The following is a 25,967-nucleotide window of genomic DNA, read 5'->3' as shown; positions in this document are numbered from 1 at the left end:
GACATTTGTAGAGGACGAAAAATGAAAACCCCGCACGTCAGATTTAGCGGAGAACCCTATACACTCAGCTATAAGCAACAGAAGAGAGTACTAAATACTTGTACGTAAACTAATTTTTAACCTCACCCTCCTTCACTGAGCTCAGACCAGAGGCTTTATATTTGACAACAGCTTTTCCAGTTATTTCACCTCTCTATAGCCGCGATTAGAGTGAGCCAGGTCTACATCAAAACCGCAGCACAGTACATAGATGTAACCTGACAGCCCCTGCCAAAGCCTCTCAACTCTCACTGCAAGTAAACTGCGCATTCTCTAGCTGTATATATATAAAAAAAATAAAATATTTTGATCAAAAATATCACGCTTACTACCAACTTCAACATACTTCATCATGAAAAATGCCCAAATAAAGAAAAGCGTTCAAAATTTACATGAAATATTACTGGAAACGCATAGTATGAGATCTTAATAATTAAAAATAAAATAAAATAATGAACAGATACCAGTTGCAAAGAACACCCCAAACCAGCTTGCCTTATTTTCATTTGTATCGGAAATTTGGAATTATTTCATCCCACAAGTTTTCACCTCTTTCATTTCTTTGCCCGAGAACAGCGAGGCAGCACTAACCAAAGAAAGCACAGAAAATTAATTTCTGCAACAAGGACAGAGCATTCAGCGAAAATAATTTCCAGAGAAGAATCAATACCATTAAGCAGGAGTGAATTTTCCTTCCCCTCCATGCCAATGGCCATTACAACACTGTTGTTCATAAATACGCACCTTGTATTAACATCAGCCTTTCAGTTCCTCCCTCGCTCTCTGCACATTCTGCTACAGAACTGCAAGTCCAAATTTGTCTGGCAAAATGCTTCACTTACTTCTTAAGATTGCTCATTTCATGCTACGCTGGAAATGATTATGTTGTTAACATAAGGAAGACTGCAACTTCATTATCAGGTTTAAGTATCTGCCTTTCAGCTGCTTAAATGACAGCCAATTTGATTTTTTCAGAGGAGCACAGCCGCTCCTGAATTAAGCTGATGCTGAGGAGCTGCGGGGACTCCCCCGGACGAGGCAAAGCGCGGTGTGGCTGAGGACCGGCCGTCCTCCCCTCGTCACATCGCCGGCCAAACACGGGGAGCTATTTTCCACGCTGGAGGCGAGCATCTCTCCTTGCTATCAAACAACATTTAACAAGGTTTACCTTTCACTGCAAATGATCACCTGCTCTCGCTGCTTCACTCCAGTCCATGAGCTGCAGCGAGAAGAGCCTGTCTGCATCAGGGCAGGCACGGGAGCGCAGATTTGTCACCCCCCTTCCCCTGCGAGTGCTAACGGGGGCAGGAGAGGCATCCTGCACCCTTCTGCAAGGGCCCCCTCGCCCCACAGTTGCCTAGCTGACCGCTTTCCCCTGCATTTCCACAACTCACACACGCACACGGCGTGCTTTGGCTGCGCGAGGCTTTTTCCATGAGAGCCCGAACCTGCGTGGGATACGGCCCCACTTCAAACGACGAGTCCCCCCCAGCCGCTTCAATACCAACGCCTGCACGTCAACACTTGAAGAATATTAAAGAAATGCAAGCAGTTAAAAGCAGAACAATGAAGAGAATTAAAAACCACAAGTAATCCCACTAGGGACATTTCTCTCCTCCCCTGTCAGGGTGCATGCCTCTCCTATACATTTCGCACACAGTGGCTCAAGACCTAAGACTTCCTGTGTGGCAGTAGGAAGAAAATACTGCCAATTCATCCTGCTATACATCAACAAGCCTTTCACATTTAGTGCACTGTAAATACTAATTTTCTCAATATCTTAGCGGTCCTTAAAGCAAGCATTACTTAAAAATTGCCTGGCCTGTTCAAAACAAGTCGCAATTTCAGAGCGGTAGGAAGGAAAGCTCGGAGCTGGGCTGTGATTTTCAAGCGCTCGTGTCCCTGCGTCAACCTAACAGCCGTGTCAATCTCTTTTTGTTAGGAAGGAAAAAAAAAAAAAAGCATTTTGTCTAAGATTTGTAGAAGACGTGTCAGGTATTTTGCCTGCACGAGGAGCTCCTCTAGCCCAGCACGGTGCTGTAGGTAAAGGCGAGGTGGCTCAGGGCCTGGCGCTGTGCAGCCCTCCCCGGCCCCGTCCTCATAAGCACACACAACCACCTGAGATGGGACTCGCAGCAGATCAGGTGCTGCAGCTCCTCACCACACACTTGGACCACGTTTTTAAGAGAGAAAGGAAGAAAAAGGGAGGAAAAAAACCAGGCCCGGACAGCAGTAGAGTAGCCAAATAACACACAACCCCCTCCAGACCGTGTGACGAGCTTACTCAGTTCAGCAACCAGTCGGGCATGTGCATAAACCTGTTCTTTAACATCTCCCTGCAGCTCTAATTAACACACACGGAGGCATTAACGACACCAAGCACTACGTTCAGCCTGCAGTTCAATAAGCAAGATGCCCTGCAAGTGCATCGTAGGAAACGAAAGCGCTCCCGAGTTTTACACGCAGCTGAAGAGGCGAAGGCGAGCCCTTCAGTGCTCCCCATCCCTGCCAGAGCCGGTCCCAGGGCACGCCAGTCCCCAAATTCTCCATCTCCCACATGCTGCAACAGGACCCACAAGCACTGCAAGCTCAGATGCCGCCTGGAGAAGGGCGACTCGACAGTAAGCGAGCAGCCCAGGGCAGCAGGGAGGCTCTGGACAGTTACACAGGGGTGGAAGGGCGACGAGCAACGCACATGGGCATGGCATCGCTCTGCCTCCTGTCAAAGAGCAACACCAAGCTCCACGCAGCCTTGTGCCGAAACGCAGAGAGCCACCAGCTGCCTGGCTCCCCCCTCTCGCTCCGCCCTGCCCCACCTTCCACCTGCACAGCACCTGACAGAGCCCCCGCGCAACGTCTCGGGATGCGAGCAGCATCTGCGGGCTCCCATTACATAAACACCTCCGATAAGAGCTATTATTAACTTGTTAGTTCCCATTTTAAGTAAAGCACGTCAACACTGCTTTTCTGCCTCCAATTACACGAAGCCTCCAGTGTCACAAGCACTTGAGATCTTCACAACACAAAGGGAAACGCCACGCAGGAGCTGTTCTCCCTCGCCAGGGATTCCCACGGCGCCGAATTCCCTTGCCCACGGCTCCCCCAAAAGCAGTGGGAGCGGGACGGGCGCACGTTTGCGTGGCTGAGCAGCGGGGTTTGCCTCAGCCCGCTTTGGCCTGCTCGGTCCGAGACGCGGGGTGCGCCAGGCAAGCAGCAGTGACACCGCTCATCTAGGTGGAAAGGCAAGGTTTTGGTTATTTAAAAAAATAAAGCAAAACCAAAAACAACAACATGAGGAAACGATAGCCACGCGTAATAAAGCATTAGGTTTTCAACTTCGGTTCGATGTAGTATTGTTAATTAGCGAATTGGCTTGGGAAGTGGGGTGGAAACACCGCAGCATCAGAGCTGCTCGGGCAGCAGCACCCCGCACGCTGACACCCAGGGGTCTGCGCACCCGTGCCATGTGTGTGTCCTTATATCAGGCCGTGCAGGTGAGAGGCGACGCTCAGGTGCTGCCGAGCAGCGTGGCTGTGTTATTTTTAAGTCTCCTGGTGCTGTGTCTCCAGCACCAGGCACCCGCCGCCACCTCAGGCTGTCCCTGGGGCGCAGAGGCGGCTGCTCGCCGCGCTCCCGGGGCCGGGCCCTGCACCCCTGCGGTTCTGGGGAGCCCAGGGGCGGGCTGCGCCCCCTGCCCAGCCCAGCCCAGCCCCTGCAGGTGCCGGGCGCTGCTGCTGGGGGGCCGCCGGCCGCGCCTGGCCTCCCCTCAGGGCCGGGCCGAGTTCTAGCAAGTTCGGCGGCGGCGGCGCGGCTCTGCCCGCATCGGGCCCCGGCTCCATTTGGCGAACAAAAGGGCGCCCAGACCAGACGCAACTTTTCCCTGCGGGCTGCCCCCTCCTTCCTCCCCCCCCCCTCCTCCTCCTCCTCCTCCTCCTCCTCCTCCTGGGCCTTGGCGCCAAGCGCCTCCACCTCCCCCCCCCCTCCCTCCCCTCCTTCCCCTTCCCTTCCCTTCCCCTCCCCCGCGCCCGGGCCCCTCCGCTCGGCGCGGTGCCGCCGGGGCCGCGCTCACCTCCCCCTCCCCGCCGTCAGGGCCGCCGCTGCCGCTGCCGCTGCTCCCGCTCCCCGCGGTGCCGCCGGTGCTGCCGCATCGCCCCCGCCCGCCGGGCCCTGTGGCGGCGGCCGGCGGCGGCTCCCTGCCCGCCCTGCCCGGCCCCGCCGCTCCTCCCCCGGCCGCACAAGGGCCCTATTGTGGGCCCCGCGCCGCGCCACGCCTCTTCCCCTTCCTCTGCGCCCCGGCACGCACGGGCGGGGGGCGGCCGCCAAATGGCACACGGCAGGAGGAGGCGGCATCCCAGCCCCGGCCTCCAAAGCCGGGTGTTAAGGCGCCGACAAAACACAGCACCCACACAAAGCCCCCCCGCGGGAGGAACGCTCTGGCAGGCAGGGATACGCGAGCTGTGGTCAGGGTGAAACGAAGTGCACGCATTCGCCATACCCGGGTTGAAGCGAGTCATTATGCGGCTGCACGAAGGCTGCCCACAGCATCTCGGCGTGTTGAGGAAGTTAGCCCGAAGTGATGTGTAACATCGGAGAAATTGGGGCACTCGGAGTTTAACGTGGACTGGAGCCACAAAAGCAGCACCTATAATTGAAATGCCTACAAGTATTTCAGTAAAATTCAACAGAAAATGTTGTTTTTTTCTTGCAAAAATCTGGCTTCTCTGATCCGATGCCAGAGCAGTGAGAAGCAAACGGGTCACAGCATCATGAAGGAGTTGTGGGGTGGGGGGGAAGCGAGGTTATTTAACCCATACCCCTTACCTCCAGGTCTGTGCAGCATCCCCAGCCCGCACGTGGAAGCCTCCCCGGACAGCAGTCCCCGGGAAGGAAGGGAAGACACCGACACCAGAGCCTGCCATTCCTCCTTGCTTTGAAACCTGCAGATGCTGCATAAAACCTGATTCATCGGTAGATCAGATACCGCTGATGAAGCCTTGATAGCATGTCCTTGAAATGAGAGCGAGCACTGACAGCTACTGGCAAGAGCCAGAAAAAAAGCTCACCTCCCTTATTTTCTTTTCACAATGAGCAAAATTACTGAAGTGTTGCAGTAAAGCACAAACACCCACCTGCAAACAAGAGAGCTAATTATCGCTGTGGAGTAACTTTCATTCTTCTGCATGAAAAAAATAAAAATAAAAATGCAAAGCAGCGTCTCATCTAAGGATCATTAGCTGTCTCGAAATCCTCCTGTGACTAAAGGTGTTTCTTTCTGATAGGCACTATCAGAAAAAGGAGCAAAGAACACTCGGAGCTTCAAAAGATCCATCTTTGCCTCTAACACTGCGGCCAAGCCTTTAGCACCTGTTGGGGCAGCTATCAAAAGATGCCCTCGGGTCATAGCACAGCCCTGCCATTTAATTTGCAGGGCCCTTTTGAAAGAAGTACCTGAAGTGTTTTTTTAAGCAGGGACTTCAGAAACGGGGGGGAAAGGTCTCCCCACATAAAAAGGTCTGACAAAAAGACTTTATAAAGTACTACCACAACCGTGAAGCATCTACGCTCTTCAGAGCAAAATGTGCGCGCCAGCCTCACTTCTCAGGATCTGACAAGTTCAAAGTCTTGCGCGCAGGGAGGAGAAGTATTGCTCTTTCTCCTTCTGAGACAGTAGCACAGAATGGAGGGGACTGCCGGCAGCTTTCAAAATGCATCAGTAGTACGGGTCTGTACCTTAAATGCATGCCAGTACCTACCTGCCAAAAATGAATCAAAGAATGTAATGTATGGCTGCATTAGTGAGGAAAAGCACAGCATCTCTTACCTAGAAGAGCTGGAAAGCCTCGACGTTGCCATACATGCTAGCGCCCAGACAATCTGCCCACAGCGGTCAGCATCCATGGACAGAGGAGGAAGTAAGGCTGCCACTCCCCGTAGTGCTCAGAAATCACAAGCCAGCCAGCTCTGTCCACCCTTCCCCCCAAAAGCAAAAGGTTGTTTCAATTTTATTTTTGAGCCGCGCGTTTAATGGCTTAAAAAAAAAAAAAAAAACACCAACCAGAAAACTAGCTTTTTGAGTTTTCTTCACCATCACGGGAACAAAACTAGCTAAAAATGAAAGCGCAGACTCTCACATGACTTTATCACCCCAATACTTACGAGAACGTTGGAAGAGCAGAGCGATGCGTACCGCTGTCATCCTCGGAGCTCCCAGTAGCGCAGAGGCGGTTAGCCTTAAGCTTAGGCTCAACGTTCTGGTAGAATCTGTAAGAGCCCCTTGCTTTTAGCCTTTGCAGTTTGGCAGCAACAAACTCTTGTTTAAACAGTGCTCAAGAAGCCCTTTAGCTTAACCTTAAGTTTCTTCACCCACCAACTTTGCCTGATGCTTTAAGGATAAACATCCTACAGTGGTTTTTATCAGAATGGTTTGAGGGAAATCCACGTGTACTTGGAAGATCTCATTAGACAGACCCTTCACAGCACTGGCAGTTGTAGAGCCTTGTGCAATTGGAAAAAGGATGACTTGTGCTTGACAGAAGCTGGTCACATTGAGCAATACCTTCTGGGAAGGACCTCAGATGCTCCAGCCGTGAAATTGTGCATAGCCAGAGATCAGCACTGGATGCATACAAAAATAAAGGAGTGAGCAGTTGCTTTTTTTTTGGTGTGCACTCAGAAAACTTTAGAGCTTTTAAAAAAGTGTCTCACTTCCCCTCTTTTTTTCCCCCCCTCTCTTACTCAGAACCAGCAATGATTACATATGCATCAGGAAGACTGCATGACCACAAACACGGCCAGCAACAGTCTTACAGCAACCGTGCACCCCAGTAAAGGTAGTAAAAGCATTCTGCTATCTAAATGGACACCGTGACCCCCAGCCGTTCAGTGAAGCCACCTATACACACTGCTTTTGGTTTGATGCTTCTCGAGATTTTCATACCAAAACTTACCCCTGGCAAACTGCTACAGCTCCTATTGCAAGTTCTGAGACACCCAGGGAACTGCGTGGACCACCACAGAGCTGCTTTTCAATGTACACGGGAGCAAAAACGCAGTATTAGAGCACTCAGGGGAATGGTGCTGCTGCCCACGTGCACCGTCCTTCTCAAATACACGCGTACTGGAGGCAACGCTTAGGATCAGCACTTATTCATGGCTTTTAGTACAGTTAGACTGGAAGTTAGATGTTTGAGACCAGGTTTAAACGTGCCTTGGAGGAGCTATTCCTGCAGACCCCCAAAGACCTATGTCACTCACCATTATGGATTCAGAAGCACTTATCAATCGGGGGAAACGGCATAAAATACAAAAGAGCCAGCAAGGAGCTAAACGTGAATTAAGAGTTTAGGAACTACTCAGGCAGGCACTTGGGTTGCTTCTAGATCTTAAAAGATTCATTTTGCTCCAGCTTTTATTAAATCTTTAGGAAAAAAGCCTAAGAAATGGACAACTTCTACAAGATATTATCAGCAACGCTAATTTGAATATGCACAGAAAGTTGAATGCTGCATGAATAAAGCCTGAATGCTTAAAAGCCAGCATTTAAGACAAGGAGATACTCAGCTACAGTTCTCTCTCAAGCCTAAGTCAGTAAAACTCATTTTTGCCCCTATTAGTCAGGATGACTGAGGCACATATTTTGTAACACAGTTTCAAGCTCCTTTTTGGAATGGAAAAAATTTGTCCCAGTTATGTAAGTGCAGCCTGGTATGTGGATTACTCTTAAATACATGCATTTTATGGATGACTTATCTAGATAGGACAAAGGAAAGTGGGTGACTTCCTAGCAACTAGGCACAGATACAAAGCTTCTGCTGCTTAGTAGATGAGGATGCGACTGGTAAAAATTATTAAAATATTTAAGCTTTACTATTACTTAGATACTACGTTAAAAAAAAAAAAAGATTAGCAAGCAATTCAAATCTAATTGGGGTGTAAGATTTTATTTGAACTGTAAAATTGTACAACAGCCGAGTGCAAATCAGAAGCTTTTATTCTTTTAAGCTTCCCAGTTGAACCCAATCACTTTAACAGATTATATTGATACAGTACTTCATGTTCTTAGCGAACATTTATGCTTTGTGAAAGTTACCCTAGACTACCTCTAGCAGGAAAATTCTCATTTCTGACCAGTTTAAAGCTCAGACTGGAAATTTATTAAACATTTACCTGCTTTCAGAAGTCCTTAGATTTTAAGTAGAACACATAAAGGAATTAGTTTCTAAACAAGCAATGCTACTATTATAAACACCACTGGTTTTCATGTGCATACATTGCTAGCATCCATCCAGGACCCAAAGAGGTAAGCACAGTTAAAAAGGACAAAACTCCTACATGTTAAAAAAAAAAACAAACAAACAAACAAGAAAAACCAAAACAAACGTGTACACAGAGCAGGAAAAAGTGCTTTAACAGCCTCCATCCTTGAATCTCTGTACTTGTAACTCTACAACTTGATATAAGAATATTTTCCTGCATATTCTACTTGGAAAACTGCACTGTAAAGTTAATCAGATCTTCAGTGACTCTGGGGAAGAATCCCTGCTGTCAAAAATTTACTGGGTTGGAGGATGGATGACTGCACTGCTGTCAAAAATGCATCTTTTTTGGTGGATGGATGACTACAGAGTTTGATGCTTATTTTCAAGTAGCTGTGAGTATCTGACAAAGTCCCTGTTTAAACGTGGAATTCTGTTTTAATATTTAATTATATTTTGCAATGGCTTGCAATTTAAGAAAGTCTTCTAGAACCCAGAGTTTAGATTTGCAATGTTTATTATGAATTACATTCATGGTGCAATGCAAATTACACAAAAAGATAGACATGAAACATAAAAAGACTACATGAAGCATGTACCATTCAGTAATGTATATAATACCTGATGAACTCTTATTTAGGTTAGAAGTGTTCTTAACAACTGTTAAAAAGAAATTGAAGTCAAAAAGATAAATAACTGGATTAAGAAACTCCTTCATTATTTAGGTTTTTAAAAATTAAAAACCCTTTATGTTGCTTAGCATACTAGCAACACAAAAAAAGCAATACCCTGCTCTTCCCCAGCATGTAAAAGAAGATTTTCACTATTTCAAGCCTTGATTAATTTTCAATTAATCATCTTGTCCTTCATCAAAAGTAGTCACAAAAATCAATTTAGCACTTTGCTTCCAGATCAGTTTGAAAATACAAAAAATAAACTGTAACATATACATAATTATGTGTCAGCATATAAGTTTAAAAATATGGTATGTAAAAGGTTAGAGATCGAGATGGTCCAGTACATGTACTGCTAAAAGAAATGACACGATGACAGCTTTGAAGTACATTACGCAACTCTGTCCATATCAGAAAAACGTATTTACAGTACATATCCAAAGTAATTCCAGCAGTATTCACTGACAAACTGTGCTAGTGCTTCGTGGACGGATCCAAAGATTTGCAGCTGACTTTACAGCCTCTCCTCACACATTATATAAAAAAAAAAAAAAAAAAAATCTAGCTGGCTAAGTGCAAATAAGCAGCAATTTCTTCCACCAGTCAGATTTAGGTGGCAGTTTAATTTTATTTCACTCTGTCAAATACAAACATTTCACTAAAGTGACGTTTTTCTGACCTTCAGTATGCGAATGGTTTAGTGACTTCAGGAGATATTCTTCCTTATTTAATCTATGCATAATGTTAGTAAGAGGTCCTAAGGACAGATTCTTGATATGTAGTTTAAACTAAGAGTATGCATTTGCCTAGCAGTGACAAAATGACAGCCCGGAACATCTCCTGGGCATGACAGAACTATGCACTTCAGGAGAACAGGTTCTTTCATGTGCTAATTCTAAAAAAAGGTTAGCAAGAGGTGTGTTCTCAGCCACCCACTTTGGGAACTCTAGAGCTGTGAAACGGATGCATTGTGCATCTGAACTGAAAATGAGTCTCAAGCTCTGATTTTTGGACAGATGACCATAATGAGGACATTACTGCTTTAGCACCTCAGCACAGCCAGCACTTGCTCAATGGGTTGTAAAGGCTACACATATTGGCAAACCACAGTTTTAATTAATAAATTTGGTTTTGTGCATTTGTATGCACAGCCTGTTCAAGAATTACAGAGGGCTTGTAAACCTGGACGTAAGCTTTAAGTTCCTGTAGGAAACTCGGTGAGGATCAAATATGCCCAAAGGAATTAATCATGTATTTAATATCAGTATAGATATGCACTCTAATATGCACTATAAAGAAGTAAGCATCCTTATTGATTGCTATTCAAACACATCTTGTATGTTAGTAGCACTTCTTCAGTCTGTTTTTAGAATTAATCTGAAGTAAACCCTACAGCACAGTGTAGTACTTCACAGCCAATTTTTCAGTACTACTACTGAACTTTTTTGTAAAACCCTGCTCTTGAGGCTTAGCAAAGAAAATACTCTTAATGCCTTCAGAGCCCTTCTCTGGCTCCAGGTTGCTGTACATCCCTTAGAGCAAACAACAACAGTGCCAGAAAGTCATTGCTCCAGAGCCCAGGAGAACCTCAGGTACATCCCACAGGTGACATGGGACCACCAGAAGCAGTGGAATCTCCAAAGACCCTGAATGGACCTTAGACCTCTGCATCTTCAGATGGGCGCTCACACTCAGAACTCACCTCAGAGCAGAAGAGTCTAGCAAGTGCTCACTCACCAGCTTGCTGATGTGACAACTCTCAGTTTAAATGTTCCTGCAAGCAACTTTATTAAATAAAAATAATAATAATAAAAAAAGACGCCAAAGCAGAATAAAGCAGACAAACATTTTAAGCCAAGCACTGCTTCTGAAAGCATGATATAAAGGAAGAATCATTCCAGACTAAGCTTTCAGAAGAAAGTCATCAACTACAGCTTCCTCTCTGCCCCCCAGTGAAGGCAAATTTGCACGTGGGAAAGTTTTGAACAATGAGTGTCACAGAAATACACTTTCTAAACTGTGTCTGAGTTAAAGTTCACAATTATTAATGCATTAAATGTGTATCAGCATTGCACTTGTCAAATGTCTTCCTATTCAATGTTGACAAGAAACATTCAAACGTCAATAAGAGTTTAGAAATCACTATAAAAACAAGTTAGTACAAAAGTTCATGGTTTCTGGAGCTGGCTTCAAACATAATGCACACAAAGAGGTATGAAGTTTACTCCAGTTCTGGTAATGTGGTATTAAAACTTCCAAGAGCTTTAGAAAAGGAATATATGAGAAATACAAAATCAAATGACAAAAGTTCTCTGATACTACTACAGTGTTCACACCAAGTGACATCCAAGTGTTGAGGCAAACCATACGTGAGCATCTGTGCGTTCCACTTCACATTCCCATCTGCATTTCAGCAAAGTTGTAGAAATTGTCTACGTCTTGAGATGCTGATGCCTTGCTCTCCGATACAAAAACCTATTTTATTAAACAAGGGAAGAGTTATGCATCACCACTAGCAAGTTCAGGTAGTTTTTGATCGTTCACAGCCAGTCATGATTTTTTATTTTTGCTTTTCACGAGAGGCACAAATCGCTTGGTTTCCACTATGTGTTCAAACAGCCTTTGAATCCTCTGAGCCCTGACGCACCCTTGGTTACTGTGACCTGTTCCTAGCAGTCACACGAGCTGCAGTAACAGTAGCCTTACACTGACAAGAATCAAAAGTTTACACGAAATTATTCAGGGGCCACAGCTTCAGCTAGTATATGGTTAGATGTATTTTGCTTGGTAAACTGTCTGCAGGGCTGGGAGTAGGGAGAGGGTGGACACGACAGGGATGACAAAACCTCAGGCTACCATTAAACTTCCATTCCACAGAACCAAAGTTTGTAAGAAAAACTCCCTTGCATTATATTCCCAAAAAAAACTTACAGCTGCTGCTCCTTCTTCAGGTTACTATTTTTTTTTTTTAAACAAATAGATTTTCATTTTGTAAAGAGTTATTCTGAAGTGCAGTGGAACTGTAGAAAGAGATAGTTACAGAAATGTAGAATTATTCCAGATAATCATGCTTGTATAGTCCTGTTTTTCTGCTTCAGCTCAGAGTACCCTACCAACATAGACTATGACAGTTCCTTAAATTGGTTTACTTTTAACATGTTCTAAGATGGATATCCTTTTGTCCAGCAAATTTCAGGTTTCAAAACAATAACTAAAAAAAACCTATTTCATCACAAAGCAAGCAGCTTCCTAAACTACTGCTTGGAGGTACAGTAGACTCCTGTTTGAAGGGATATGACAATATCTGTTAGTTATTTGGCAGTTTGCTGGTGCAACAGCAATTTGTACCACGGCCGTAACAAATGTCTTGTAAAATTAAGTTTATTAATGGATGAAGTCAGTAATTTTTAACCGTGGCTTTCAAATGCAAATGTAACTACCTGCTTAAAAATCAGACTAGCTTCCCACTAAGTCTTACAAGATAAATATCTTCCTAAGAGTTTTTGTCATTGCTTTGTGATGAAGGGTACCTACACTTCTTTCTGAGCGCTCTACCAACTCTCAAACTGCCCCAATGATAAAGGCAATGAGGTGAAAGCATTTTATAGAGCTTTCCTGAACCTTCTGGTAGTATTAAGTCTGAAGTTTGTTACTCCCTAAATTGCTTCTAAATTATGTCCTAAGAAAGAAATACATTTCCTATAAATACAGGTTGAGAGAGCTGGGGCTGCTCAACCTATGGAAAAGAAGGCTCCAGGGTGACTTCATTGCAAACTTCCAGTACCTGAAGGGTCTTAGAAAAAAGACAGAGACACTCTTTGCTCAATCAGATATTGACAGGACAAGGGGGAACGGTTTTACACTAAAAAAGGGGAGATTTAGATTAGACGTTAGAAGGAAATTCTTCAGGTGGTGAGGCCCTGGCACAGGTTGCCCAGAGAAGCTGTGGCTGCCCCATCCTTGGAGGTGTTCAAGACCAGGCTGGATGGGGCCCTGGGTAACCTGATCTCGTGGGTGGCATCCCTGCCTATGGCAGGGGGGTTGGAGTTAGATCATTGAGGTCCCTTCCAACCAAAGCCATTCTACGATTCTATGATTCCTAAAAACATGTAGACATGATATTTAAGTATCTAGAGATCCATTAAAAAAATGCAGCTCTGATTGGATGTTTTGGGGTTAAGTTTTTATCTAAATAAAAGATAGATAGTTCCCAGGAAGCCCAAAGTCCTGATTCTTAATTCACTTAATGTTACTTAGTGTAACAAGTGTTTGGGAAGTAAGGTAGACTTTACTGTGGGGCCAGGCTGTAAATAGAAGTTTTGAATCCAAGAGCAAGAAGTAATTCCACATTTGTAACCTTCAAGAAAAATGATTACTTCACAGCAGGAAGTGCATAGCCTGAGTTTCCTGGATGCATGTCAGATCCGGACATTCACTGCATTATGACAACAGATGCCAGTCATTTTAGTGAGGAAAGTATAAATTCTTATATGTTCTAATAATTAATATCACTTCAGCCTTTGAATAGAGAAACTGAGATCTAGAAGAATAAGTTAATTACCCACCCACTGTCAGCCTTGTTCTGTATGAAAAGAATATGTTAACTATACCAAAAAAAAAAAAAAAAGCCACTGTAAGCTCCCAGTCAAAAAGGTGAATTTTATGGTAAAAATTGCAGAGACTTGTGGGGAGCAAGGAACAATCAGTAATAGCACTGTCCAGACTGTAGTTCTTGTACTCTCCAGACTCAGAGATCTAATTTAAGGCCTGCAACACATCAGGGTTTTGCTGATGCAATAGTAAACCCAAAACAAAAGCATTAGCTGCATTTCAGGTGACAACGACTTATTAAAAGACTGTTTTCCAGAATCTGTGCAGTCTAGTTTCCTGAGCAATTCTTTTAAGAGGAACTGAAAGATAGCGAGGAGCTGTATGGACACTGTATGTCCCAAAGACATTCCAGTCTTCGCTGAGCAGCTTGAAAGCAAAGGGTTTGTCCCTTTCCTACTATCAGTAATGCTGCTTCCTTGCAGTGCTCTAATTCTTACCAGACACTTTCTCAAATCCACTGCCATTGAAAGAAATGGGGACGGCAACCAAAAAGCAAGTATGGTATAAAGAAGCTACAGTAAAACAAGTTGACAGAAGAAAAAAGCAAAGTATATTTGAAGGAAGGCATTCTGCAATATCCTTCACAGCAAAAGTAAATCTTGAGAGAAGCTGAAATACCATCGTATCTTTGTCAGGGTTTAATAAAGTAGGACATGACAAAGCAGACTTCAGTGTAAGACCTGGAGGAGAGCTTTACCCTGCTACATTTATAAAATTTGTTTTTACTACTATGTGGAATAACAGTTTTAGGTGGAAATACTCTATTCTTTAGTAGGCATGGAGATTTAGTGCTCTTTCCTAGGGGCAATTTTTCTCCTCTCCTAGAAGCAAACTTGAGTTCTGTGTAAAACAAAGAAACAAAAACCCCACAACTGGGATACTTGGATTTTACTGTGCAGAAACATAAAAAGAACATTCAGTACGTCAAAACTACAGCTCGACCACAAAGTCTTCACAAAACTACAGCTCGACCACAAAACTCTTAGATGTCCTGTAACATTTTCTGCTAATAAATCAACACACCAGCTTACCTTGGTTCCATTAAAAACATCATTTACAGTGCTTTGACATGCTTCCACAGCACCATCTCCATTGAACTCCAAAGCGACTACTGGACCTAGAAGATAGGTTTATCTAAAATCAATGCCACTTTTAAGCACTAAAACATTAGATTTCTCATCCCTTCACAAATTGTGAAACTTGCAATAACCATTTGATTTTTTGTTGTTGTTGTTTGAGCAGCCATAACACAGGATAAAAAATAAAAACAAGCATAATTTCAAAGCACAGCGTTATCTGAAAAGAAAATATCTGCAGTTCCATGCTCATTTTGCAGAGGCTCTAGCAGGTTTCCAGTTTTATTTCTTGAAAGGCAGCAATGGCACAGAAATGCTAAAGAGTGGAGGGCATCATGGAAGTGAGTCAGACTATACTGCTCAAATAGTGAGCCATTGCACAGACATCTGGAGTAGGACTGAGTCATTCAGGCATTTTTACCTCAGTACCAAGATAGCAAACGGCCTGACTTTCAGACTTATTCTCACCCCCCTATTTCCAGATCCCCTTTCTCTTCTTTCATTTTGAGCATGTTATTTCTTCCCACATGGGTGCAAACTAGCCCTTAAACGAGTCTGTCATCTAGAAAGTGTAACTTTTGTCCTATTCTTGCAACGAGCACTATGGACCTCATATTATTCTGAAAAAAATGCATGTTGCTGCTATGTTTGGGAGCGTGTACTGAGCTTCAGCATATAACAGATGGCAGGATGTCAGCACTTCTACGGGAACAGACAAAAAGCAATTACAGACAAATCAACAAAAAAGCTTTTGAAGTACTCTGACAGTACACCGTTTATAAACAGGAATTTAACACTTGCCTGCTTTATAGACATCCACACTGATTTGCTTCAATGTGTGTACAGAAACACTGAACATCTAAGTTGCTCACCTCTACTGCAATAAGCCAAAATATTTTGATTATAGAAGCACAAGCTTTTGTTGCCCACCCCAAACAGATCTGCTGGCGCCCCAGCTCCTGAGCTATGCAGTTGGGCCACTAGAGGGGGGGCAGAGCCACGAAGTACACGTGGATTTGTTCATTTCTGATGCCTTCAGTTTTGACTGGATCAGGGCCTGTCTGAGGCTTCCAAAGTTCACCTCAGCTGGCTTTACACCGCAGATTTGTCCTTCCTTCTTCTCCAGAATGCTCCACGGCCAGCTAGCCTTCTGTATCAAGAAGAGAAACAAAGCAATGCATAATCTCACCTTTTTCAAGCAGTGGAATGAATTCTGATGCACACTGACGGAAAACTCTCTGAGCATCCTCTGCTTTCATTGGGACTTCTTTGGTCTGTACCAGCTGAAAGCCTTTGCCAGTCATCTATTAACAGATAAAGAATTCAGGTTAAAAATGTTTCTAAGGCACACAGTCCAGCTTGAGTATCCAAACTACACTGGAACAGACCCATATGCTTTAAGCCACAGAGCAAAGGGACCCTTTTTCCTCCTTTCAAAGAGGATTTTCTACAATTCTGTTTATTTTCATTCCATTCATCCAGATTTAGTCCTCTGCCTTAGTGCACCTAGAGTGGTAAATGTGAATTTGTGCTTTATGTTATGGCTCGGGTTGTGTATTTTTTTTTCCCCACAATCCCTGACAAGCTGAAACTAATAGGAGTTAAAAGCATTCAGGCATCTGGAGTCAAGCAGTTAGTTCTCATTAGTCTGCAATAGTTCAGACAAGCATTAGCTCAAACACTCATCTACCCACTGCTGCCGTTTTCCATTTTGGAAAAAAAAAAAAAAAAAAAAAAGTTACAAACTTTCAAACACACACAGCATTTTACTTCAGATTTAGTATGAAACTAAAGGCACGTGAAGAACAAACAACTATGTTTGTACTTCCAAATCATTCATTAGTCTACAGGGCAGTAAGATAGCCATAGCATTTGTCTAAACTAGTCTTTTAGAATCTCCACAACTATTACTTTCAAAGGGGACAAACACAGGAGAACACCTCTAATATCCTCTTTACTGCAGGTACTCCTTCTTCAGAAAAAATACCCCAAAATATCTCCCTTCACTCAAGTATCTTTTGGTAGCTCAGTTCCATCAAAATCCAACTGGGGGAGGCATGGAAACACCCTAGAGCTTTTTTTTTCTCCTCCCTTGTAGTTAAAAAAAAAAAAAAAACAAAAAAAAAAAACAAGGCAAGGAGCTCCATCAGTTGTTTTGTTGCTCACCCACCACTGGGATCTGCAGCTTTTGCAGATATCTCTTTCAAGCTGTAGCTCAGTTACTGGCTCTGCTCTGTCATCCCTGGCACTCCAGAGCGCTAAAAGCAGCCAGCCACTCCCAGATTTTAGCCCAGTGAAGCCCAAACTCAGCCAAGCTTAGGAGCTCCTGCCTGACAGGAAAAGAGACAGCACCAGCTATTTAAGTAATCAAAGACAGCTGACCAGCTGTGACAAACACTCTCTGCCTTTTCCAGAAAAAAAAAAAAAAAACAAACAAAAACAATCCAACGCTGAGTTGGGGAAGGAATAGAGAGGGGGTTAAAATTTAACATGTTATTTTTAGCTCTGTTAGCACTGCCAAAGCTTTCAGGACAGATAGCCAATTAACTTTTTAGCTTATTGCCCCAGAAGTCACAGCTATCAAGGCTATCTGCCTTTCACAAGCATTGCCAATCATTTACATTTGGCCAAGTTCATCGAATGAACTACACATTTTCCTCAGAGCGTAGGTTTGGTGTGCTGTGCTGAAAAAATACATTGGGACTATTAAGGGACAGATATGCCAACCACAGCATGTAAAATAACTGTTCAATCAGATGAGCTCCATTCTCTTATCTCGCTATAAGGTTTTAAGAAGTGCAGTTGATTACTATGGTTAGTAGACATGCAGAATCTCACCGTTCTCCCTTCAGTAAGCACCACGGCTATCCAGAGGAAAGTTCAATTAGAAATTCATAAAGTTGAACACAGAAGAAGGTCACTTACCTCATCAATTAACTTTCTGGCATTTGCAGTCGTATAGTCACCAGCAAAAAACACGGCCAAGCACGATTCCTCGCTGCTTTTCTGTCTCCGCCCTCGAGTTATTGGTATTATGCTCCTCATAGCATCCGTAGAAATTCTGACAGCTTTCAGCTCTTCAGAGCTGGGCAGAGGAACATAATCCTGAACCACAGCATTCTCGGGCAAAAGGCCCCAGTTATTTTCTCCTGACACAGGGGTAAAGTCATGGATGTTGCTCCATGTGTTATTGAAGATACTCAGTCCAGCATCTTTAAATTGCAAAGCAAGCTCAGGGTAATAGTACTGGAAGCAACCAAATTTCATACCTGTGGAGGACTCGATAATGGGCTGGGTAGCACAACACAAGAACACCTCCAACTTTCTGCAGTCCCGAGTGCGAAACTGTTGGCAGGCTACTATGCATTTGCAATCTTTGCAGTCACGGAAAAACACGCTGCCTTTTATTGGTCCTAAAAAGATTTGGCAGTTTACACAGTCATCAACAGTGATTGTAGCAGAATGGTCAAATATGTAGATGCTACAGTTCTCGCAGTCCTGAATGATGAACTGTTGCCCTGCTACTTTTCCAGGCAGTCGACCCACAGTTTCATCTTTAAGTCCAGAAAAAGTGTAATCTTTTGGGTCAATCTGAAGAAAGAAGGAAAAAAAAATAAAATGTGAAATTCTTCACATAGAGAATATTCTAATGCCAAATGTTAATTGGTTTGGATTAGCCGAGATATTACAGAACTGTACAGGATAACTGTTCTTTGAAGAATATTCTGGCAGGTTATCAGAGTGATGAAAGATCGGAGGAAGCTTTTTTAGCCAAGGTACTGGAACACATAGTATTGAGGTACAACAACAAACTGAAACAAAACTTGAGATATTCCAAAATAAATAAATAAAACCCACCACAACTCAGCTTGTTCTCTAATAAGGAAACTGGGGGAGGGAAAGGGGGGTGAAGTGAACTTTCTCTGAGAGATCTAAACCGTTCCAACAAGAACGATTGTCCTGGGTATTCCGGTAATAACAGCAATAAATGAATTGGCCAAGGTACTTAAAGATTCATAAAGCTAGGAAGAGATAGTATTTCGAGCAGCTCTCTTGGTCTTATGTTACCACGCCTCGACACATTGCAAGGAAACCTTGCTACCTCCAAGCAGCATCTCCTCTGTTATGTTTGCAAACAACAAAGCTTGCTTAGCCGTGCCACAGCAGTATCTTGTGCTAAGAGCCCTGGGCTTTTTGTGCTACCGCCAGCTTCATGACTGTGTTAGCTGTGAGTAACAAGCGCGCGCTGGCAGTGCTGGTGTACAGGTCACGCTCGCAGACCTCTCCTCCTCCCCGCCCCAGCATTCTTCCGCCTGGGAGGGACGCTCCAGGGGAGCTGTGGCACTCCCCAGCGCGCTGCGCTCAGAGCCCAAAGCTGCACAAGGGCTGGCATGTGATGCACGGGCACTACAGCAGCTGCTGCCATAGCGATGAAGGAATCCGAGCCGGGTTATTTGACAGTCACGGCAATGGTGCTTCCCAGAACAGATTCTACTCTGCCCCCTGGTGCAAGCTTATTAACATAGCAGTTGGAAGTATGTGAGTACCTGAACTAGTCTGACACCAACCAGATCACTTCACAAGCCTCCCACTTCATTCAGGCTGAACGCCTTAAGGCTTGTGCGCTGTAAGCAGGGTTAATGCATTGCAACAGCTCCCAGAGAGCTCAATTTGGATGAAATTCCTCCTCCCCAGTATCTCAAACTTGCACAAGATGAGACACCACAAAAAGGTCTCTAGTCTCTAAAACCACAAACCAGGATGGGCTTGCGTCAGACATTCAGTACAACAGCTCAGTTTATGTAAGTTTTGTCCAGAATAGCTACTGGAAGCTCTAAGTGTAGATTAACTGACCAACTGTGCTTTGATACACATCATATCTGACTTCCTGACACAAGACTACGCTTGCAGCTGATGAATCTGCTCCATGAATGCAACCCAGAAATCCCCCCCTCAGCCACATTCAGTATCACTAGCACACATCCAGGAAGCACACATACAGGACTGGGAGGCTCAGATGATAAGCAGCACAGCATGGAGACCCAGCTGTACGATTAGGAGTCAAACCCTTTCAGGTCATAAGCAAGTCTCACATAACGGTACTTACTTGATCCAGCAGGGACTCTCAAGACATTGAGACAATTTCAATATCAAAGCTGCCATTAGATTCTTCCCGTGCATCTCCTAGTACGTGCATGCACACATCTGTGTTTATGAACTTGGGAAACAGACACACTGCCTTGGAAACAGGGTTTGGAGGAACAGTTACTTCTCTTAGGAAGGGGAAGTTCAAAGTTTCCGGAACTTGCAGCTTTTCTGAGCCTTAGCAACTACTTGTGTCCTTCTAAATCAGTCTCTTCTAAAAGCCTGTGGAGCAGCACTAGTTAGTCCTACACTGAGGTCTTTGCAGACGTGTGAAACTTCACCTTGTGATTTTATTTTGGCCTATGTGAAAAACACCGGTTAGTCAGCTAACCCACAGGTTACAGAGTCTCAGAGACTCTCGGAGAGAGAGCCCTTGAGAAAAAGAGCAGTATTTGAGTTTAACGATAATCTGTATTGATTCAGGAGCTCAATTTTATTTCCCTGATGTGAATTAAGAGTTGTGCAGTGATGCAACTCTTACTTCTCAGTTTGTTCACCACTCTAGGGAGTTTGCCAATTTCCTTTAATTTTGCCTTGAGTTTTCCTTGTATAGAGCAGGAGTATTTATTGACTAACACAGCCACAGGCACTAGAGGGACCGAGCAAGATACATGTAGACCTCAGCACTCTCCCGGCCACACCAGGTTATTGGCCTTGAGAGCAGGCAGTAAGCCGAGCAGCTGTACCTGCTCGAATATTGAAGTGAAGAATATTTCACTTCCCCTGCGTAACAGAAACACCTTAGAGAAACAAGCATCAAAGCAGAACTATAATTTTAAGGATGCACACACACTTAGCACCGAGGTTCACGCTTAACAGTACTGAAGTCTACAGACATCATCAACAGGTTACTGCCACATCGGTACATCCACCTTTCTTCCCCGGAGACGGGCAGCACTAATTGCTTCAGTAAACAAAGCAGACCAGGAAATACAAAGCAACAAAAGAGAACGTCTGAAGATTCACACACTGATAACCATGGCTACTTAGATCCTCTGCCTACTCATTTGGTGAATTTTTGTTGTAAAATCTTGAGCATGTGGCAGGTCAGCTACAGAAAAATCACCAGGTTGGTAACTCATCCACCTCTCATTCACATTTGGACAAAGCTTCAGAGAACCCTGTCCAATGCTACCCACCTCACCCAGACACAAGTTTTATTCCCCATCCCTTAAGAGATATATATTTTTTTAGCTCCTTTTTCCAACCTGGTGTAAATCCAAACAATGACAGTATTTATAGATGCAACTTTAAAACTACTCTTTCATCTGAATTTAGAGAGACAGTTTGGCATTGATAGATACAGGCAGAGCTCAAGAGTTGAAACCTTCTAATCAAAATACGACTTGTAGGTTCAGGAATTACTTCATATAGTAACCTAAATAGCCAAATATGATGATCAAATAAAAAACAAATCCCTGCTAGTTTTTCCCCCTTAACAGAAAAGAAGGGGACATCTCATCTTTGGTTGTTGGAAACAACATCAGTGGTAAGTCCATTACAAAGGACTGGAGAATGAATTGTAAGAGTGAAGATTTTAAAGCACAAAGGAGAGAAACGAAGGCAAGCAAAAGTCTGTCAAGGTTGCTTTGAACTCTAGTAAGTTCTGCTACAACAAGTAAAAGATGTATTAAGCAGCTTTGCTTCCTGCAAACGCTTGTCTTGCGAAAAGGCCAGACATGAAGGCTGCAGATGAAGTACATCTCTTCAGCCACCATCACCCAGCTTACTGGCGCCACAACCAGGCAGCTCCCATTTGGAAGAAGACCAAGAAGTCCTAGACCCTCACAGTTTCCCATGGTAGCTGTCCCTAGAATCACCAAGGTTCCTAACAGCTCCCTTCTGCTATGTGTTCGTGTGCTAACAAGACTTTTTCACCCAGTCAATCAGGAAAGGTGTCTTAGTCAGCAATGATACACCACTGCAAATACAAGGAGGCACTGCAGTTCTTAATGGATTGTGGTTATCCCCTAGTTCCTTGTCTCTAGCCTGCAAAGCAAACAATAATTTTAAAGTCTTTAAAAACCACTGACAGAGGTGTGTTTTTTGCTAATATCATTCTCAAAAAAAAATCATTCCCTATCTCTCTAAATCATAACAGACAGTATTTCAGCTACAGACTTGCATGCACTTGAGTATGTAAGAGTTGTAAGAGTTGGCTGCTGACATGGTGACATTAAAAACTGCCGGTACAGGGTGGGTACATGGACTTCAGAAGCGTTATGTACTAGTTTTGTCAGTAGGGGAATTAACAGAAAGGAAATAAGGGAAGTGCATCCCAGGCCTATATGCTTCTGCATATTCATACTTCTATGGGTTGGTGCCCTTCAGCACTATTGCAACATCCTCTGGAGAATGGGTTCGTTGAAGTTACTCACCTCTGGCTGATGTCTGGATTCTCAGGCAGCACAAAAAGGTGGAAAGAAGTACAACACATGCAGAATCTAGTCACTAGCACACAGTTTTTCATCTTGGAGTATCTCCTGTACACCCTGACTTTAAATGCGACCAGTACAACACCAAGCCACATTTCACTTTGTTCTTCATAATCTTCCCCCTTTTTCAGCATGCCAATAATAGCAGTAAATGGTCATTCTCATACTTTTCTGAACAACAAACTGTTACCAAATACTACACATAGAAAAATAGGAAGAAATAAAGAGCTCCTACACACTTGCATCAGACTTAACTCAAAATGTTGTTTAATATTAACCTGTTGGCTGTTTCTCAATTGGTAAGACTACAGTTTGAGAAATACAGTAGTTTTTCTGGTGCACTGAGAAGCTTAAGGGAGATGCATCAGATTTAAGGATAAAATCTCCCACTACCTAGAGGAAAAAAAAGGCAAGAAAATATTAAAGATTTTGTATTTATTCAAAAATAAAGTAAAAAGGCTACATGAAAGAGATAATGATATGGGTACATCAGCTCAGACCACTCCAGCAAAATCCTCATACATAAAGTAACTAACAGAAGACTATGATTTATGTAGAAAGTTAAAGTTCTGTTGTTTTGTTGTTGTTGTTGTTTAAGTTTGAACACAGCTATCACAGCCTGATAGTAATGATTGTTACATGTTCCCTATCAAGTACAGCAGTTTATCTGCAAATCAATTGACATGAAACAAAATCTTAACTTGTTCCTTCAAAAAGGGAAAAAAAATCTGGAAGGAAAGTCCCTCTAAACTTTGAACGTCACTGCAATCATAATTTATCTAATCCTACTTCTTTGAAGATGAAAAACAGGAAAAAAAAAAAAAAACCAACACTATGCAGCTTTGTGTGTTTCTTCTCATGCAAAGAAGATCACAGCTCATGGCTTTATCAGCCACCTCAAGACACACAACCCCAGTTCCTCTCTCCGTGCACCCACGTTCTGTTAGTGCTGTGAGTTATCATTCTGGTCCTACACGTAACACTGTTCACTCACACAAAATGCCATCGGGTAGGAGAGCAAGAGGGAGACTGAGAACAGAACTGCAATCTTATGTTCCAGGTGAAATCACAACTGAACACTGAGTAGCTTCAAGCACCACCACTTTCTTTCCTTAACTTTAATTCATTTATCAGCATATTTCACATTTAGTGTTCTACGGTACGGTCCATTTTCAGGACTATTACACGGGAGTCATACAGTCACAAAGACTTTATCTCAGTACTCTTTGGCTAGGTCTACACTACCAGTCAGTACCACCAGCGACCTTTTGACACAGAACACAATAAAGATGCTGTGCTTCAGATGCAGAAGGAGCAGTTTTGCTGGAGGAACGCCTCAAGTTCAGAGCTGCTGCCAGCATAGCTGCCAGCCAGTCATCACCTCTTTTCCCAGCCCTGAACGAAGAAGCATGCACATACATGTGCCTGCACTGCTCTGCCTACCGTGAACACGCCAGCCTGGCATTCACCTACAGGAAGACAACTGGAGTGTCTGAGCAGCAAGACTTACCCTCTGTGTTCTTACAGATGGGTATCTTGTGAGAACCATAGGCTATTCCCAGCTCCACTTGCAGAACTGCACTTTGCAACCAAAACTGCATCATTGCGTATGATAGCCTGAAATTAGCACATCCCCTACCCAACACGTTATTAAAAGTAACAGGAAATGCACATTAAAAGACAACTCTGTCAACAGGTTTGCTAGTGGATGCGTTCAGGGTTCAGAACACAAATTTGATGCAGTTGATGTCCAAGAAGGAATCTTAATACCAGAAGTTTTCCAACTGACTTCAATCTAACCTTGCATACAAATGAGTAAGTGGGATATTTGTGATGCATCAAAAAACAAAGACAGCGATAGAAAACAGAAAACATACCAGAGAGAATACCTAAAACTAATACATTAACATCGACTTAGGATCACTGTATACCAAGTGGAATGAACAAATTAAGCGCAGTAAGCGCTCGGTATTCCTTTACCTAAGACCCAGTGTCTCAGCACTGCCCTCCTGCTCCCATGTGCACACTTAAAATCCCAAGGGCTGCTGTGAGCTGCAGAGAGCAGGAGAAGCGGGCTGGGACATCCCGTAGCTGTTCTTGGGCTGCACTGTACCAAATTAAGCAGATAATTTGACGGCTTCCACAGTTCAGCAGAACAGCCCGAAATCAGATTCTTCCCGTTTCTCAGAGTCCTTTATACAAAGAGGAAGTTGTTGTATACACAATGCATTACATGCTTTTTCCCACCCCAGAGCTAGCTTTTTCATGCTGTAGTAGCCCAGTCTGTTAACTCGCACCTATTTCCAGCACATTAACAGTCACCTCCCTCGCCAGGAGGTTGGTTGTTCTCCAAATCAAGTGTTTCTAAGTTCCGATTTTCCTCCTGTTACAGTTTTAGAACTTAGTGCCACGTAAGCAGAGGAGGTAAAAGAAATCTCATACGAGCTGAGCTTTATCTGATCAAGTTGCTCTACAGTTAAATGACGCTCTTTTAAGCGCTCGGCTAGCAATATCCTTTTGCACAGGGATTCATTCTGCTCCCCATGTAAGAGCAGTCCAACAGCAACAAGCCCGGCACAGATCAACCTCCTTGATCCTCCAGGAGCTGATTCCACTGGGGCACGCGCACGCTCCTGTGTGCATCTCCACCACAGCTTGTCTTAATCTACTTGGAAGGCTTAAGGGACACCCCGGAGCACCTAGCCAGGTTACAAAAACAAGCAAGCCGAGCATTCAAATAAGCTCACACGTTTTCTTTCCTATACTTGTAAAACATGGCCTAAAGGTCTGGGGATTCTGCCTGCTCAAAACCTCACGAATTAAGTTTAAGTTTTGCCCTGTTTTCTCCTTCCCTGCGTAGAGGCGACCAGAGGAGGAGGAGGATTATGAGGGCAGGGCATTTCAGAAAGGAAACCTGGGATGAAGGGTGCTGAATGTGGGACTTGGGTGCTGAGGCTTCGAGGGGTCAGGAGCTGCCTCCACCCAGCCCTCCACAGCGGGCTGCCGGGACGCTTCGACAGCCCCGGCAGCATTTAAAAACCAAACAGCGCTAAGATAAAATAAAATAAATAAATAAATAAAAGAGGAAACAACCCCAAGCCCCTCAGGAAGAAGGCACCCGGCTGCCAGCCGCACCGCACGGCCAGGTTCACCCTCCAACAGGTGCCGGCAGGCGACCTACGCCTTGAGGGGACCCTGAGGGGATCCTGAGGGGACCCTGAGGGGGGACCGGGACCCAGGGGACCGGGACCTGGACCGGGACCGGCACCCTCCGAGCCGCGCCCCGCGGCCCCGCACCTTGGCCCGCTGCTCCCAGCTGTACTGCGGCGCCTTCTCCTCGCCGGCCGCCGGCTCCCCGTCAGCTCCGGCCGCCTGCTGCTGCTGCTGCTGCTGCTGCTGCCCGCCCTGCGCCGCCTTCCTGCGCTTGGAGAAGAAGCAGCCCATGGCCGCCGCTGAGGGCAACCGCTAACGGCACCCGGTAACGGCCGCCGCCGCGCGCGCTCCAACCGCCCCGGCGCGCGCCCGCGGCCGCGGAGTGGGCGGGGAGGGGAGGGAGGGGAGGTGGGGGGGGGGGGAGGATCGGGAGCGCGCGCGCCAGCGCAGCGCCGTGCCCGCGCCCCGCCCCGCTTCCGGGTGCCCCCGCGCGCGTGCCCGCGGCCCCTCAGGGGCTGGCGGGGGGCGGCGCTGCCCCGGCCCCTGGTGACAGCTCTGGGGAGCGGCTTTTAATCTGTT

General features: G+C 44.8%; 2 protein-coding genes across 3 annotated transcripts in view; both read right to left on the bottom strand.

The window, feature by feature from the left end:
- The window catches only part of JADE3 (jade family PHD finger 3), a gene marked incomplete at its 3' end in the record, with an annotated part of 54,091 nt that extends 49,845 nt beyond the window's left edge, over positions 1-4,246 (bottom strand). The window contains exon 1 of one of the 2 annotated variants that reach the window (XM_082782016.1): positions 4,109-4,246. The remainder of the gene's footprint in view (positions 1-4,108) is intronic. The other variant, XM_082782017.1, reaches the window with a different exon arrangement.
- A 3,730-nt stretch (positions 4,247-7,976) lies between these two features.
- Positions 7,977-25,750, bottom strand: RP2 (RP2 activator of ARL3 GTPase). Its single transcript, XM_082766644.1, has 5 exons — positions 25,533-25,750; positions 17,581-18,246; positions 15,845-15,959; positions 14,611-14,696; positions 7,977-11,443 (listed from the first exon to the last, which is right to left on the bottom strand). Exons 1-5 carry the CDS (start codon positions 25,677-25,679, stop codon positions 11,360-11,362), a joined length of 1,098 nt encoding a protein of 365 aa, XP_082622770.1. The 5' UTR covers positions 25,680-25,750; the 3' UTR covers positions 7,977-11,359.
- Between the last annotated feature and the right edge of the window lie 217 nt (positions 25,751-25,967).

This window comes from Aythya marila (assembly GCF_965140915.1).
Source record: "Aythya marila genome assembly, chromosome: 1".
NCBI classification, from domain to species: Eukaryota; Metazoa; Chordata; class Aves; order Anseriformes; family Anatidae; genus Aythya; species Aythya marila.
This window is presented reverse-complemented; position numbering and strand designations above follow the sequence as displayed.